The following is a 16,709-nucleotide window of genomic DNA, read 5'->3' as shown; positions in this document are numbered from 1 at the left end:
ACAGACCGCACGGCTAACTTAGAGGAGGGTATGAGCACCATGAAAGCCCAATTAACCATGGTAACCCAAGTACTTACATCTCGAGATGGCTCGAGGGCAGGCCGTAGATCCCGCATTGCTCAATGCCATCGCCCGCCGCAATCTCAACCACACCGGAAAAGCAGCGTGGCTTCCTCTCGGCAGGTGGATAATGATGATGATGATGACCAGGTGGTCGAGCCTCCTCGCTACCCCCCCCCCGTGGATGATCTCACTGAGAGCCGTCCTTGTGAGCTGCCTGTTAAAGTTTTCAACCTATCCTTCAAGGCGGCGGTCGGCATCCTCTTACCTACAAGGTCTTACCATTGCCGTTCGGTCCAAGACGACTTTGTCTGTTGTGATGGTGGATGAAGTGTTGAGAGATTATGAGGGGTTGGTGCTTGAGCACCCTGCAGGTGAAGATGGGGAAATCAAAGAACCGGGAGAAGCCCGTAGAACCACCGTGCAATGGCGGAAGGAGGACATTGTGTTTCCAGGTGAGAAGCCAACAAGCGAGGCCACCTCCGCCTCCTCCGCCACCTGTGCAGTCTCCTCCGCGTGATGATTCTCCTGTGCGCGATGATGATTCCCCTATCCATGACCAGTCTGCTCCGCGTGAAAATACTCCGCCGCCTCCTCCTCCTCCTCGTCAGGAGACTCCGCCGCCTCCACTTAAGCAAAAGAGGAAGCGGTCCGCGGCACCTCCTACAGCTCCGAAGAGATCATCAACTCCAATGAGGGCACGAGACTCCGGAGTTGTTACCACATGAGCAGACTGAAGAGCAAAAGGCGTTTCTTGCGACGAAGAAGATGTTTATTCCACCGCGGACAGTGAAGCACTTTGCCGAGACGAGAATGAAGAGACCTGAGCTGAGAGCTGATTATGACCGCTCTCTTGGACAGTCCTCTAGAGCGAGCAAAGAAGCAAAAAGTCACCCAGCTTGGACAAGCAGGACATTCGAGGCCGCACCCCACTTCATCGTGGAGCCATATCATGATCCGGAGACGGCATCGATGATCGAACGGGCGGCTAGAGCTCGGGGAGCATCGGTTGAGTACGAAGATTACTATCCAACGGCTCAAGTGGTAAACACGTATAGATACGGAAAAGATCTCGTCAAACTCGGCGAGCTCGCGCGTCTAGGGACTCGGATGCGAAGGTTGCATGAATGGTACCGAAAGCTCTGTCGAAGAAGTGAAAGCTACCTCACGGTGTATCTTAGAGATGAGCATTACTTCCGGGGGAAGACAAGATAAACCTTGAGTTAGAAGAACTGTTTCGCTTATTCAATCAAGACGCCCTCGACAAAGCTGTCATCGGTTGCTACTGCTCGTAAGTGATTTATTTGTGTAATTAAGTTTGTAGCTCATTCATTTGCACTAACAATTATCCTCATTATATTCTTTGTGTACGCTATACATTTAATTATGCAGAATGAAGAAGCTGGAATACAAAAGAGGCAAGCTCCTACCGCTGGGGTTCATAGACCCAAACACAGTTCATGAAGTTACGGTTCGAGACTTCGCCAAGGACACAGAGGACAACATCGTAATGTTTTTAGAGAAGCAAGCAGACAAAGAGGATATATTATTTCCCTACAACTTCAAGTGAGTGTTATATATAACATACATTATGCTTGTGCACCTTCCACTTTATTCTCGTAATCATTGAGCTATGCTTGTGCAGTTTCCACTTTATTCTCCTAATCATTGATCTTCACATTGGAGTCGTAAAAGTCATGGACTCGAAACGTAAAGAATATGCGGAATGGGCGGACATGGCTGCCATCCTCCAGAGGTAGTTTCAATCAATTTCGTATTGGCATCTTCATCTGCTCTAATTCGAAGATATCATCAACTAATCAATTACTCATTTACTCATTATTTTTTGCCGGGCGGGGCTTGGAAACGGTTCATCAATACTGTTCCGGGTAAATGGAAACCGGAGCTTACATTTGAAGATTACCCTGTAAATAGTACTATATATATAGCTATGTCCGTGAAACTTTATATATGATATTTACTTTCAATACGATGCTTGATTATTAGTTTGATCGAACTATTTTTTCGTAAAGTGTATGAGGCAGGAACAAGGGAATAACTTATGTGGATACTACGTCTGCACCTTCATGCGTGACATGATCTGTCCCAAGGGTGGGGATGCCCAAATACACCACACTCGTGTACGATAACAAATTTTCACAATTAATCTTAATTAGTACCATCTATTGTATTGAGTTACATTCATATATTGATCTCCTTTTTTAAATATAGATGACACGCCTGCGGGACACTCTCATAACAGTGGGTCAAATAAAAGCAATTCAAGAGGAAATCGCGGGATTCTTTATTACCGAGGCCCTTACCCCAGGTGGAGAGCACTATCCGCGGCAGATCGTGACAATCGAGGATATTCGTCGAGGACATGTTGTAGTGTAAATATGCATGCATTACGTGTACTGTGTTGACTATGTCGTGTACTGTTGACGATGTCTATATATATTCATGACGATTTTTTGTGGTTTCTTGAATGATATATATGCATTGCTGAAACTCGCCGCGCGCAGAAACGCTCGTTTCTCTCGCCGCGGCAGAAACGCCGGTACAGCCTAAATCTGTGCCGCGGCAGAGAAATAGCAATTCTCTGCCGCGGCAGGGAAACCTAGACCCGGTTCGTACCACGAACCGGGACCAAAGGCCTTCCACCGCGAGCTCCCTAGCCGCACCACGTGTCGAGGCCTTTAGGCCCGGTTAATCTTTGAACCGGGACTAAAGGGTACCCCCTTTAGTCCCGCCTAATTGGTCCCGGTTCGGGAACCGGGTCTGAAGACCCAAATGGACCGGGCCTACTGCCCCTTTTTCTACTAGTGCAAGCTATGCACGCGACTAATTTATCAACACGAATAAATGAATACTTAGCTTTGGCTAAGTCAAATTTTCTCAACTTTGATCAACATTTTATAAAAAAAAGTAGCAACATATGTGGCATTAAACTAATATATTGTAAAACTATATTTTAAAATAAATCTAGGGATTATACTAATTTACTGTCATAAGTATGGCTACTTTTTCTAAAATGTTTGTCAAGTTTAATAATATTTGATTTTAGAACGTCAAAAGTACATTTATCTCTGAACGGAGGGACTATTTCCATGAAAATTCCAAGAGCACTGAGCACTCAAAACCACATCGTATTGAAAACTTTACTCTCGTCTGAAGATTGGCAGAGGAAGTACTGTGTAAATACATTTTGAACTGCTCAAACGTTGGTGGGGGAGTCTGACGACATGGTCCTGTGAATACACATCGTTATCACTCCTTGAGAATGGCTTGGAAAAATGGAAAAATGCAGCAAGCGAATGTCTCGATGCCGGCAATTTCTGCATGCGCTGTGGAAAGGGCAGGGTTTCACGTGACGGTATATATGGCGGCGAGCTGTGCGATTTCGCAGGAACCACCAAAGGTTACTGCTATCCCAGGCGGGTTCAGATCCGAGCGCACAAACCGGTGACTGAGGAGATCAGATCACAAACAGCTCAGGGACTGCCTGCCAGGAAAAAAAAGGCATCTTCTCTGTCTAATACCACAGTTCATTTTTTTGAAATGACAATGCTATTTCGAAGTACCAATATTTGGGAGGCCGCATACAGGTGTGATATACATATCCGTAATTTTTTGAGTTTCTAAATTTGAGTTTGAATTTTCAAAAAATCGAGCTTTACATACCTCGACATCTAAAGAGATGTTTCATTAAATATGTATTAATATCTCAAATATATTAATTAAATCCAGCCTCTCCAACAAAGAAATGCGGATGCACAAAAAGCCAACTGCAAAACGACAACGAAGAAGAAGAAACAAAAGATCCGCTACGATGATCAATATCTTGTAGCTGTAACACAAACCACTCCAAAATAGATACTTGGAGTTTTTACTCTCAAAATAATGCCTTTAACAAAAATATTACTATGCACAACCAATAAAGGTCACACATTGGAATTTTCAATCTGAAGATCCACGCTCTCAAAATAATTCATTCAACAAGGCTATTGCCAGAGACAATCAATTAAAGTCAGAACTTAGATTTTTTTTTACCTTGGAAGATAAGATTTTGTACTCATCATTTGCTGCTGCTCGCGCTTGTTGATGCCGCTGCTGCAAGTCAAGAAACATCAAGAAAAGTTTCCATCGCCACGAAGACTCAGCCACCATTGCTATACCTCAAATCTCAGCCGCCATGATATTTTCCGCCACTGTCTTCTCCATGAAAATAAAAAACAGACATGTCGCAAGATGGCAATAGATAACGAAGCTTCGCGTCACTCGCCGCACGCCCATAAGTATGGGTGCACATGACTAATTACCATCCAATGCAAAATCTACAAGCGTCGAGTGCGCAATGAAGATCTCTGATTGAGCCTTCCGGAACTTGTCAATGGCCAGAACAATGAGACCACACATCAAGCAGAACACCGTCTTGATGCAAGAAGAACTATAGGACCACAACCTTTATTAGGAAGATCAACAACCCCCTGCCACCACCAGGCGGCCGCCCCCCTCCGCCGTAAGAGGAGATCACCATAGACCCCATCCCACATTAAGAGACCTCCGCTGCCATCACCCATCGCCGGAACAGACCCCAACACCGACATGTGGGGTGGAGCGCCGCCAGGAGGATAGGGCGCCAGGGGACCCACCAACCACCACCAAGCGCGACCGCGCCACCCAAGACGTCGGATCCGCGTTGTTCAGGGTCACACCGGTCGCCAGCCGCCTCACCGTGTGTCGCCCAGCCACCGCGCCCCTCCACCATGGTGAGAGTTAGAAATGTCTTCTCGGGAACACCTCCCCGGCGACCGCCCAAGATCCCGTCGCTCCATCCCCGGACCAGCCCTGCACCACTGGCCATGAAAACGGGGCGCCGATCTAGCACCACCTCTACGCGCATGACATGAGAGTAGAAGCCCGCCATTCAGGGGCTTTGCCCAAACGCGCGAGATGGAGTGAGGGAGAGAGAGAGAGAGATCGAAAGCTACGACGGCTAGGGTACCGCCTAAGTCGTCTGTGCGTGGGTGCGACGAGGGGGTCCTTTTTTTTGTTTAGTACCACTTCCGTTGCATAATACATGATGTTTGGCACTCTAAGTTAAGTTTGGCAAACATCCTATACTATGAAACAGAGGTATAGTAATTTTTTGGGTGTGAATGTTTCTCAGTCGATTGAGAATTTAGCTCCGTTCTCAGTTAGATGATGTCATTAAATTTCAGTTGCAAGTCATGTTAGAACTGATGGCTAGTACGAATCACGAAGGAAATCAAATGGTGTAAGACTTAACTGAACATAAACTTAGTTCTCAACTAGCAAATTCCACTGTTTTTTTTTTCCTTTAGAATGACTTCAATCAATAAACATGTAACAATTTTTTTTAGAAGAAACGTGCGACATATGTCCTCTCGTGGCGACTCGGAGAGCAAAGGGCGCTAGGAACCCATGCGGCGCCAAACAAAGACGCCCGGACAAGCACTCAGCTTTCTAACGCGCTTAATCTATTTCTCAAAACACGAACTAGTGAAGTTTAGATTAAGCATCCCAAGAGAGGGGGAATCAGGGAATCGCTCCTCTAATTATACCCTGTCCTGATAATTGCAGACCTGTCAGCAGCATTATTAAGCAGTATAATACTCGACAAGCAACGTGGAACTGATTCCTCCTCTGCCACAGTGGCACGCTATGCCTGCATAGGAACGGAATTCTTAAATCGTCAGTACAGATAACAGCGATCGGGCTATGCTAATCAATCAGGGAGGTGTGGGTCTGACGCGTGGTTCGGGATCAGATCATTGGAGGGGTCGCTCGCGAGGTCGCCGATCTTAAAATTAAGTCTGTTCTTAAGCGAGCGCTTGCACAGCGTTTTGCAGTATTCAAATGGTGTGGCGATGCGATCCTGCCACCTCCCTCGTGCTGAGCCTCTTTGTTTACCTTGGTGCTGATCGATCGATCGACGCGGCAGGTTCAAGTGCCGGCCGGAATGATTGGCGCAAAGCCTTAAGCTGGCACCGCGGCTCGATTTAAATGGTGGTGTGCGTTGGGAAACTTAAGATAGGGGATGGGGGATAGAGATGGATTTCCCAAGTATTCTTTCGGCGAAAAAGAATGATCTAATTAGAAGTATGTGGTGTGCGTTGGGAAACTTCATCGTGTCTCAATGCACCCTCGAAGATGCATTAAGCATATCGAAGAAATGTCTAAACGATGGTTGGTACATCGTTAAGAATAGCTACAACTCAACTCGACACCACACGATACACTGCTTACAACGCTGACACACAACAAACAATGACAGAAGTATCGCCATGCACCGTCATCCACAATGGATATCGGAGGGGTGGGACACCGCGTCTCGCCCAAACATGGATACCTCGGTTGATGACCTGACTCGAGGATCAAATGGGTCAATGCACACTCATAAGTGCCTTAGGAGTCAACGAGTGGCTGGCAATACCCAAATAGACCTACGGAAAACGTTGACGAAGAAGAGCCAAACACGATGTATATTGCGCCGTGGAGGCCCATGCTCTGAGCGGCTGCCAATGCCGACTATGTACGCCGTTTCGGACACTCCACAAGCAACCAGGGCAACACCTTCAGGAAGGTATTGACATTGTGGTGCCGCCAACTAATCCGCTAGCTGGATCTATGGTTTTTCCCTTGTGCTCAAGGTGGGGAAGAAGAATCTAGGTCATGAGGACACTTCCAAGGAGGAAGATCATAATATATGATCAATACCATTATACATCAATATTAAACTAATTTTACTATGCAAAACAAAACAAAAAAAGAATCACAGGAAGGTGCAAACCACAGTACCCACGATGGCACCAGATGAGACTCTCTACCGTGGGGATGCATACTACCGGTGGCCGGCACCGCCACATTGCCAAGCAGTTCGTGCCGCCAAGCACCACCACATCGCCTACTGCCGCAGCACCTAGGTCCATTGGGCAGCCTGGGCCCGTATGGGAAATACCAATAGTGGCGCCTCCACCCTGAATAGACGCGCCATGGGATAGAGGATCCCCCACAGCACCTTCGGATCAACGCGCTGCTCGAATGGATCATCGGTGCGGGCCTCGGCGCCGAGGTTGAGAAGTCGAAGAGTAAGTGGGATGCACATGTACTAATGGGATTATTCTTCCTTCTCATGTACTCGACCACCTCCCACCCGAAAGAAGAGAGGAGGACGAGGAATTTTCATGCCTTCAAAAATAGGATGCCCTCTCTCGCGCCTGAATATTACATGAGATACAGCCAGGTCACCGCAATCTGCTCCGCAGCCGCGACGTGTCCAAATGTGGGGAGAGAGTAAGAGGTAGGTGTTTCTTAGGGTCGTGAGGAACCATCGATAAAACATTTCACAGCTACAATTCGATGGAGGCGTTGGAAATGGAGTTTGGTAAAAGTTTGTTGGTAACATATAAGTTACACCTAGGCATTTCTCGGGTCGAGCTGTCCGGGCCGGGCTGCCCATGCCCAGCTTTAATATAAGTAAAGGACATATGAGGATGATTGTAGCCCTTAGTGTTTCCGCGTCATTGACCCATTTCTTGCAGGCCTTGTAGTCCACACACAATTATGTTTCACCATAGGCCTTATCGCCGCAGTTTCCGATGAGAGGTGTGCATAGCGTAGATATCTACAAATGTTTTCTATCAAATTGTCCACATCTATTTTTAGACATCAAATACACACCAATTTTGTATATATTACATTTACCCTATTAATTAATTTAACCAACACAATCTTTCATATTCCTATTTATTATGTCATGTTTCATGTATGAATATTAATTATACATTCTTATTTATATGATGGAGTTCCTTAAAAGATATTTTGCTGCGTTGAGCGGGGTATTATAACCTATGGCAGAGTAGTGATGGTTGGCATGTTGTTTCCGACTAAAATAAGTGAACCAATATCTATGCTGCACATACTTGTTAACATTAAAAGAATCTTTCATAAACTTTCCTACAAATGGACCTCGTTCCATTGCATGTAACATAAAATAACTAGCCGTGCAAATAGGAAAATCTTTGAAACATAATTCATTAAATTCTTAGTTTCTAAGGTAAAAATCAGAACACGTGAATTTGCACAATTATGTTATTTGTAGTTCCATAAAAGAAAGAAGACACATGCAAAGTAAATAAGAAAAAATATCGACGAGATCATGCCTCAGATGGACTAATGAGTATACCAAAAATATGGAGGCGGTGGCTTGTGCTGGTGGCCGGCAGGTTAAGTGGATCATTACTGATCGTCAGGGGTGGTGGTTTCGAGGGTCGGGAGAAATCCCTTTCGACTCGCCCAACACCGACGCGTCGACGCCTGTATGTGCCGCAGTTCCTTGTTGGAGTGCGTCGGGTGTACCCCCTCCCATGGCCCCTCCGCGTATCGGGGGAAATTGTAGAACTAGCCGGGGCAGCAGCAGCGGCACATCGTTGATGTCCTTGTTGAGGGTTTTTGCTTGGCATGATGCGATTCGGTGTGCTAGGAGCGTGGTGGGACTCCTCTGCAGGACGTAGCGGTTGCGGGTTGCCTTCGTTTTCGTCGATGTACCAGTGTGCCGACATTTGTTTTTCTTTTCGCGAAATCTGACGGAGACATTGTATAGATGATGCAATCCGTAGAAGTTTCTGGGGTTCTATTATTTCCTTCGATCTAAATTCCCCCGTTGGAAACAAATCTACGAACTGGAGTTCTCCAAAGTAAAAAAATCCATGTAAATGTTGTTCCTCTGCTCTAAATGCATCCGACCATCCAAGCAAACATGCCTACTCCCGAAGATGTATATGTACGATAAAACTATAGTGTATTGCTAGCATGTTTGTCTCCACTAAAATAGGTCTATGACTCTATGTAGGCCATATGCTATTTTCATTTATATAATTCTTCTTTTCATACGTGGACCTAATTCCACCGCGTCTAACCGGAACAAGGAAATACGTCTTGTCCGCCCTTTTAAAACCCCGCATAGAAAGAAAGAAAAAAACGTCGTGTCAGGCTTATCCTATGGGAGGAGGTGAGTGACAAGTTGACACAGGCAGGGTCCGCAATTTGCCTCACAGTGGTTCGAGCACAAGTCGATCGATCTGACCCCCACGGACCGCATCTCCACATCGCATGTGCACGCACCACACCACACCATGGGTCACATCCACCGAATCGATCCACCCACCCAGCGCAGCATGGCCCCGCCCGTGGCCGGCCGGCCGGCGAGAAACTCAGCGAAGTCCGTCCCACGCGTACCGGGGCAACATATTCCGTGCGCCGGCGCGCCCCCATCCCGCCACGGCGCGGCTGATGGAGGAGTAGTAGATAGGATCGGGCTGCGGAAGAATTTTCCACGCGGGGTTTTCCCCCATCCCTGCCCCAGCATGGCCGCCGCGCGCGAGGATAGGCACGGATGGATGGAGTCAGGACACGTCGCCGGCGCGTGGGGCGAGCGCCGCGGGAGAGGACACGTCGCCGGCCGCCGTATTTCTTTCTTTCTTTTCCACCGGCCCGACCCGAAAACGGCGGCGAGGCCGGGCGGAGGGATGGAGCGGCGAGGCACGGGCGGGCGGGCGGGCAGGCCGTCGCGTCGACGCTAATGGAATTGACCTGCCGGCGGGCCCCCACCCGACCTTATTTTCGGTGTCTGCTTTTTTCCGTTTTCTTTATCGGCGGGCGGCGGGCCGGGCTGTCCCCAGCGGGAGCAGGAGACGAGTCAGAGAGAGCAGCCTATGGGTGTGACTGGGACGGACAGGGAGAGGCAGACGCCGACGTCCGGGCCCCGCCACCAGTCCACCACCATCCCTGACACCCCCACCTGATCCCGATTGGACAGCTGTTGCTGCCGCCCGCCCGTCTCCACCTCCGGCGCCCCATTGGCCGCCACGGCTGCCGGTGACGCGCCTCCTCGGGCTCACTCACCGGCGAGATGAGATCCGTGGCCACGCACGCACGGCAGATTTCCCCACCCAGTACCACGCACCGCTGCACGTTTTGGCTGTCAGGCCGCGGGCGGAATAGAAGACGAGGCCGCCCGCCCCGGTGATGCACGCACGTAAATGTTCTCTATGGGTCTCCGGGCCCCACCGGCCACAACTATTACCGCGCGGCGCGGTGAGTTTCCAAAGACCACCCACGCTACCTCTGCCTGGCTGCCTGGTGGGCTGGTGGGGATGGGAGAGGAGGACGGGACCTCAGCAACAGAAGTGGCAATGTGCCCTACTGCAGTGCCCTCTCAGGTTGCCACTGCTCCAGTCCCCCGTCTCTGCGCCAATCCCTCGCCACTGCAAGTTCCTGTTCACCAGAGAGAGAGAGGATTAACCACGCCACGGTGGTTGTTATTACGGAGGGGGTTAATGGAGATTCAAGCCGTGTAGTACGGCCAAACACGCTGGCACAAACCAGTCCTTTCGGCTTGAACAAGAGTCATTTGCCAAATCTGATGCGCTCTTCATCTTCACCATTATTTCTTCTTACTAGTATGACAAACTATAAACAAATTTATGGCACTACTGGAATATACTCCCTCCATCCCAAAATGTAAGGCATCTAAAGATTGGTCAAAAGTCAAACTTTGCTAACTTTAATCAAATACTTAGAGCATCTTCAATCGCGTTTGCGGACGGCGAACAAGAAATGGGGAAAATCGTGTTCCAGTCGCGTCCCCCAAAGCTAAATAGCGTCTCATTTTATGTCCGGCGTCCCCGGTAGAGACTCTATGCACATAGTCTCTACCGGGGACGCCGGACACAAAAACAGTGTCCACATGCATGCATGCAGCTCCTAGTCCCAACATGCCATTCTCTTTCCCTACACTTTCTCTCACCTACTTTTCCCACATGGGGTGGTCTCTTCTATTAAAATGCATGCATCCGGATCTTTGTTTGAGGGACGCGGCTGGAAAGGGCCTCTTTTTTGTACAAATTTTTTATCTTTTTTTGTCCGGCGCGGTCCTAAACGTGCCCCAAATCGTTTGTGCCGGAAGTTTTTTGAGGGACGCGACTGGAGATGCTCTTAGAAAAATATATTTACATCTACAATATCGAATGAACATATTAAGAAAATATATTTTATGGTGAATCTATTCATGTTGATTTAGTACTGTAAATATTTATATTTTTGTATATAAACTTAGCCAAACTTAAAAAACATTGACTTTTGAAAAATCCTTAAGCGCCTTATATTTTGGGACGGAGGGAGTACTCCAGATGGTATTATTTACTTTCATATTTTCAGATTAATTTCATCAAGAAATATGGTTGAAAACCCGCATAAAAGCATCCTATCGACCACCCTGAAAAGTTCGCCTCAAAGGACTATTGGGTGTGCCAAACAAAAAATCAAACCGCTTCAAACTGGTTTTCAATCCGACACAACCCAACAATCTATCCAGTGTCCCTAACCCGTCCCATAGCCACATTGGGCATTCTAGACGCTCAGGACACGACCCACGACCGAAGCCACGTAGGACACCGACATCCGGGCACCACACGCCAGCCATCCAGCCATATTTACCCCGGCACATCGCCTCGCCTCTCGCTCGAGGCAACGCCAAGGACCAGCGACGACTTGCCTGGCGCCTCTAACCTGCTTCGTTGCTCGTCTACTCCGCGCAAAAGATGTTGCGACCTTGCGCGTTTGCCTTGCTGGAAGGGTATTCGGTTTTTTTGTTGCGATGCCTATTGCCTCTCTCGCTGTTGTTTGGTCCATTGATTTTACTCGTCTTTTCGATTTATGGAAAATGGATAGCGACGACGAGATGTTGACGAGTTAGTTCATGGAGGAGGAAGCCATTGCCGCCGATGATGATGATGATGAACACTACATGATTCTGGTCGCTCTTCTGCAACCACAAACAGATGAGAGCCCTGCTCCCAAACGCGGGGGTTTCGAACTACGAGAGAAAGAAATCTAGGCCAAGGCAGCGGATGGAGGGTCATGCCATGCTCTACACCATTTGTCAAGATATCTATCCAAGATACTCTCCATTTGTGAAGACAATCAGCGATATTGTAGATCAAAAGAAATCTCACTTTACTTTGGGGCACGATAGTTAAAGGAATGATGTCGAGTGGGTATTTAGTGTGCTACAATCTCGATTTGCTATTATCACATATCTTGCTCTTACTTGGTCTCATTAGATGATACGTATGGAAGGTGATAAGTACTTGCATGATCATGCATAACATGATCATCGAGAGCCTCCAACAATGGATGATCATTCGTAATTTCGTATGATCATGAGGGTCCTCTTTCTGCTGTTGATCACTAGGTGCCTACTTATGATGATTTTCTCGCCACACACATAATTTCATGGCGTAGATGCTCATGGTAACCGCAAAATAATCTTGTAGAGCATGTTTGGGGCCATAAAGAAGATGCGACTTGAATAAGTTGAACTTCATTTTTTTTTGAGTTGTCTAAATTATTTTATTTGAATTTTTTACTTACTATAAAACAATATATTTGTATGCTGAACTATTTATTTATGTGATAAACTTCCGACCACCAGCGTCGACGCCCCTATTTCAGTAGGTCCCGCATGTATGCCTACATCGTTTGAGAGACACCGCTAGAGATGTTTATGTTGGTTATACTCTGGAAGAGCGAAAAGTATCTTGGCTCCTAGGCAGCACTGCTCCTGCTATTTAAAAAACAATCAAAAATCATATATGATTTTTTTAAATAAAAATGTAAAAATAAATCTGAATATAGTAAATGACGTAACCTTCAAGGGTGTAAATTTTTTATATGAAATTCTTTATATTGTAGGCTACACAAAAAAGACAAAATCTGTTATTTGTAGATTTGAAATATCCATACCAAGATCCACGTTTGTCATTTTTGTGTAGGCCAGAATATTTTTTATTTCAAATTGAAATTATGCACGTTTATAGGATAATTCATTGGCTATACCATGGTTTTTTTTCTAATTTTCTAGAAACATATAAATATGATTTTTATTTTTAAAAATGGCAAGAGCACTAGTGCCCAGGAGCCAAAAATCTCTGTCCTTCTTTCATATCTCCAGATTAACTTCATCAAGGTATATGGACTAGTGCCTACCGAAAAGATGCAGGCAGCAGTACCACAGCAGGCAGCAGCATTTTCAGTAGTAGTGTACAGCTAGATATTCAGAATTCAGTTATGGCCGAGCCAGCATTGGGTTCCATGGATTCATTGCCATGGCTGATTGGCTGCTGCGCAATTATTCAGTTCGGTCAATTGGGTTGCCAGGCAGCTCTCAAAGGGGACGTGCAGGTTCATTTTTAGATCAGGAACAGCCAGCAGAGAGTGACCACACAGGCAGCCAGGTACAGTAGAGGGAAACTACACGGGATCTTTCTGGCAATGATGCATCCTTTGCAACATATTCTGGATGGGGAAGCTTTCAATACCATGCTCAACATTGCCTAACAGCACCCAGAGGATTCTAGAAAGTGTTCATAAGATCAAGACTTGAAGAACATCATGTTCAAAATTAAGAGCAGTGAAGAGAACTCAGCTCAGCACTCAACTGCTTAAAACTGATAAAGATTAGGAGAACATCATGTTCATAATTAAGAAGAGTGAGGAGAAGAGCATCATGTTCATAATTAAGAACAGTCAAGAGCTCAGCACTCAATTGCTTACAACTGATCAAGGGTAGTCGAATAACATCATGTTCATACTAAGAGCAGTGAATAGAACGGAGTGCTCTAAGGTTCATAACTGGTGATCAAAGACGAGAACAAAGCTCAGTTTTAGATTGCTTTGCATACAAAATTCTCATGAGAGCTAGTACCGAAATCCGTCCCGTCCTTATTTAAATATGAGCGATTGGAGGAATTACACAGAACAATAATAGACATTTTAAAACTTAATAATAGGCTTGCTAGGAATTCACGGATCAAGTGGGGAATCGAGAACAAGAACGAATTACAGGCTATGGTGGTGTGGGTCGCCGGTGGGAGTCCGTCCGGTGTCCATCTCTTCACGCCAGCGAGATCCGTAACTCCGATCGTTGGCCGCTGCAATCCAGCGTGTTTAGCTTCATTGAAGTGCGCCGGTGAGCCAAGGGGCGGGGGGTTGTGCTCCTCCGTGCTCGGGGTGTTGTGGTGTACTTACAGCGTTCAAAACTTGCGATCATGGCGCGGCGGCGCCGGCCATGCGCCACGCGGAGGTGGCGATGAGCGGGCGCGTGTGCCAGCCGAGCGTGAGGCAGCCTTCCTTCTCGTCCACCTTGTAGCCGTCGCCGCCGGCGAAGAGCGCGAGCAGCGTGCTGGCCTGCTTGTAGGCGTTGGAGCCGAGGTGGACGGTCTCGAAGCCGGCGTGGCCGAGGCGGCCGCGCCACTGGCCCAGCGTCTCGTGGCGCTCCGTGCGCTCGGCGCCCTCGCAGGCCACGACATTGCAGATCTGCCGGCCGAGGTACACCTCGGACATGACCTGGTCCGTGCCAGGGGAAGCGGCGGCGGCGGCGGCGGAAGGCCCAGATGAGATTTCGGACGGGGCGGAGCCGGCGCCCTCCAGGGAGTCGAACATGGTGGAGTAGTAGTGCAGGGACTCGGTGAAGCGGTCGAGGAAGGAGCCGGTGTTGTGGTTGGCCTCCTGCTCCACGACGGTGACGATCCTCGGGCGCACGGCGCGGACGGTGCCCAGGACCTTCTCGAGGGCGCCGGGCTGCGCGAGGAGGCGGTGCATCTCGAAGACGGAGTTGACGGCGATGACCTCGGGCTCCTCGTTGGGCCCGTCCTCGGCCTCCGGCTGCAGCATGAAGGGCTCGAGGTCGGCGAGCGTGGCGGCGACGAGGCCGCGGTACTGGAAGTCGACGCCGATGGTGTGCGCGAACTGGGCCAGCTTCCACCCGACCTGCTGCAGCGCGTCGGTCTCGTCGGGCTGCGGGGGGCCGACGCCCGTGAGGCGGAACGAGGGCGGGCCGCCGGGGCGGAGCGCGAGGGCCTGGAGGAGGGCCGGCCACTGCATGCCCTGCTTGATCCCGAAGTCGACGACGTGGACGCGGCGGCAGCCGGCGAAGGCCTCGAGGATGGCCTGGTTGGCGGTGAAGTGCGCGAACTTGAGGTAGGGGCAGGACTCGTAGAAGTGGGCGTGGAGGAGGTCGGCGAAGGCGGCGTCGAGGTGGGAGCTGTCGGGCTGCGGGCGGAAGCGGAACACGCGGCGGGCGAGCGCCTCCCCGAAGTAGGCGGCGACCTTGCGCATGGCGCCGCCCTGGGAGGCGGCGAGGAGGGGGATTTGTTTGACGAGGGCCTCGGCGGCCGGGAAGTTCTCCTGCTGCACGGCCTCGGCGCACGCCAGCAGCGCGTGCACCAGCCGGATCCCGGCCTCCTGCGTGTCGGCCACCACGACGGGGAGCGCGATGGCGTTGGCGTTGGCGTCGGCAGGTGGAGCGGCCTCGACGACGCAGCCGCCGAGGGAGGATGATGAGGATGAGGAGGAGGAGGTGCTGCTGCCGCTGCCGCCGGTGCGCATCCGCTTGGGGTCCCGCGCCACGGAGTCGGCGGAGAGGTCGACGGGCGGGGAAGGGATCGGCCTGAGCGCGTAGGAGGTGCTGGAGGAGTCGATGGATGGGGGCGGGAGGTCGAAGAAGGCGTCGGCCGTGACGGTGGAGGAGGCGGGCGCGAGCCTGGGGGCGGACGGGAGCGGTGGAGGCGGCGCGTTGAGCTCGGAGAGCATGCTCTCGACCCAGGAGGAGAGGTCGGTGGGGTTGTAGTGGACGGTCTCGGTGGCGAGGTGCGTGGTGAAGCCGTCGTCGGGGGCGGGCACGCCGCCTCCCATGCCCATGGCCATCTCGAGCTGCTCCAGCTTGTGCGCGACGTCGGCCATGTCGGAGGAGCGCACCTTGTAGCCGAGCGCGGCGAGGAGCTCGTCGACGTCCTCGTCCTCCTGCGGCGGCGGCGCGGACAGCATCATCTTGTCCTTGGACATGCCCATGTCGCCGGCGCCGGCGCTGCTCCCGCCGGCGTCTTGGTACTCACGCTTCATGATCTGAGGTCGCTAGGTATAGGTAATAATTGGTTGATGCTTTGGGTTGCCTCGGAGTTTTGGGATAGGTTGGGATTTGGATCCAGGGTTGGGAAGTGGGGGAGATTGAGCAAAGCAAGGGAGCAAACGGCGGCAGCGACTAGCAGTACTAGTAGTAGTAGTGGGGGAAGGGACGGCATCAGCCATCGGGAGATGAGGGAAGGCATCTCCCCATAGTGTCTCACTGCAGCGACGGGCCCACCCTAACACACACACACACACACGCAGAGCGATGGATGGAGGGATTGGTCGCGGCCATCTTTATCAGCAGACAAACTTCACCATCCAGTTACAAATCTGCGTGCCCACCACCCCACAAATCGCCACCATTAAAAATGCGTGACTCATGGGGCTCTCCTCCTCCGTTCCGGAACGGAAGGCAATGGCGACGACAACTCTACCTCTCTCCCTGCCCAACCACCGTGTGGCCAAACCTGCGGCTTCAACGATTATTAGAGGTGCTGCACAGCTCATTAGAACTACTCCTACATCATCATAGGTTTGTTACTCCACAGTTGGACTCAAGATTGATGCTAGTATCTGGATGTATATTTTGGAGTAGTAGTAAATTTCATGACACTGCGCAAATTCTGCCCATAATTTAATTTATGTGTCAACTTTAA

At 49.7% G+C, this 16,709-nt stretch overlaps 1 protein-coding gene across 1 annotated transcript; it reads right to left on the bottom strand.

The window, feature by feature from the left end:
- Positions 1–14,071: 14,071 nt before the first annotated feature.
- On the bottom strand, positions 14,072–16,299 carry LOC124704003 (DELLA protein SLN1-like). Its single transcript, XM_047236234.1, has one exon. The coding sequence runs from the start codon at positions 16,045–16,047 to the stop codon at positions 14,194–14,196; it is 1,854 nt and encodes a 617-aa protein (XP_047092190.1). The 5' UTR covers positions 16,048–16,299; the 3' UTR covers positions 14,072–14,193.
- Between the last annotated feature and the right edge of the window lie 410 nt (positions 16,300–16,709).

The sequence above is a fragment of the Lolium rigidum genome, chromosome 3, assembly GCF_022539505.1.
Source record: "Lolium rigidum isolate FL_2022 chromosome 3, APGP_CSIRO_Lrig_0.1, whole genome shotgun sequence".
In the NCBI taxonomy this organism is placed as follows: domain Eukaryota; kingdom Viridiplantae; phylum Streptophyta; class Magnoliopsida; order Poales; family Poaceae; genus Lolium; species Lolium rigidum.
The sequence above is the reverse complement of the archived record's forward strand: the minus strand, read 5'-3'. Positions and strand labels throughout refer to the sequence as shown.

Excerpts from the sequence above, each read along its gene's own strand:
- LOC124704003 (XM_047236234.1), bottom strand. The coding sequence starts at position 16,047 with ATGAAGCGTGAGTACCAAGACGCCGGCGGGAGCAGCGCCGGCGCCGGC.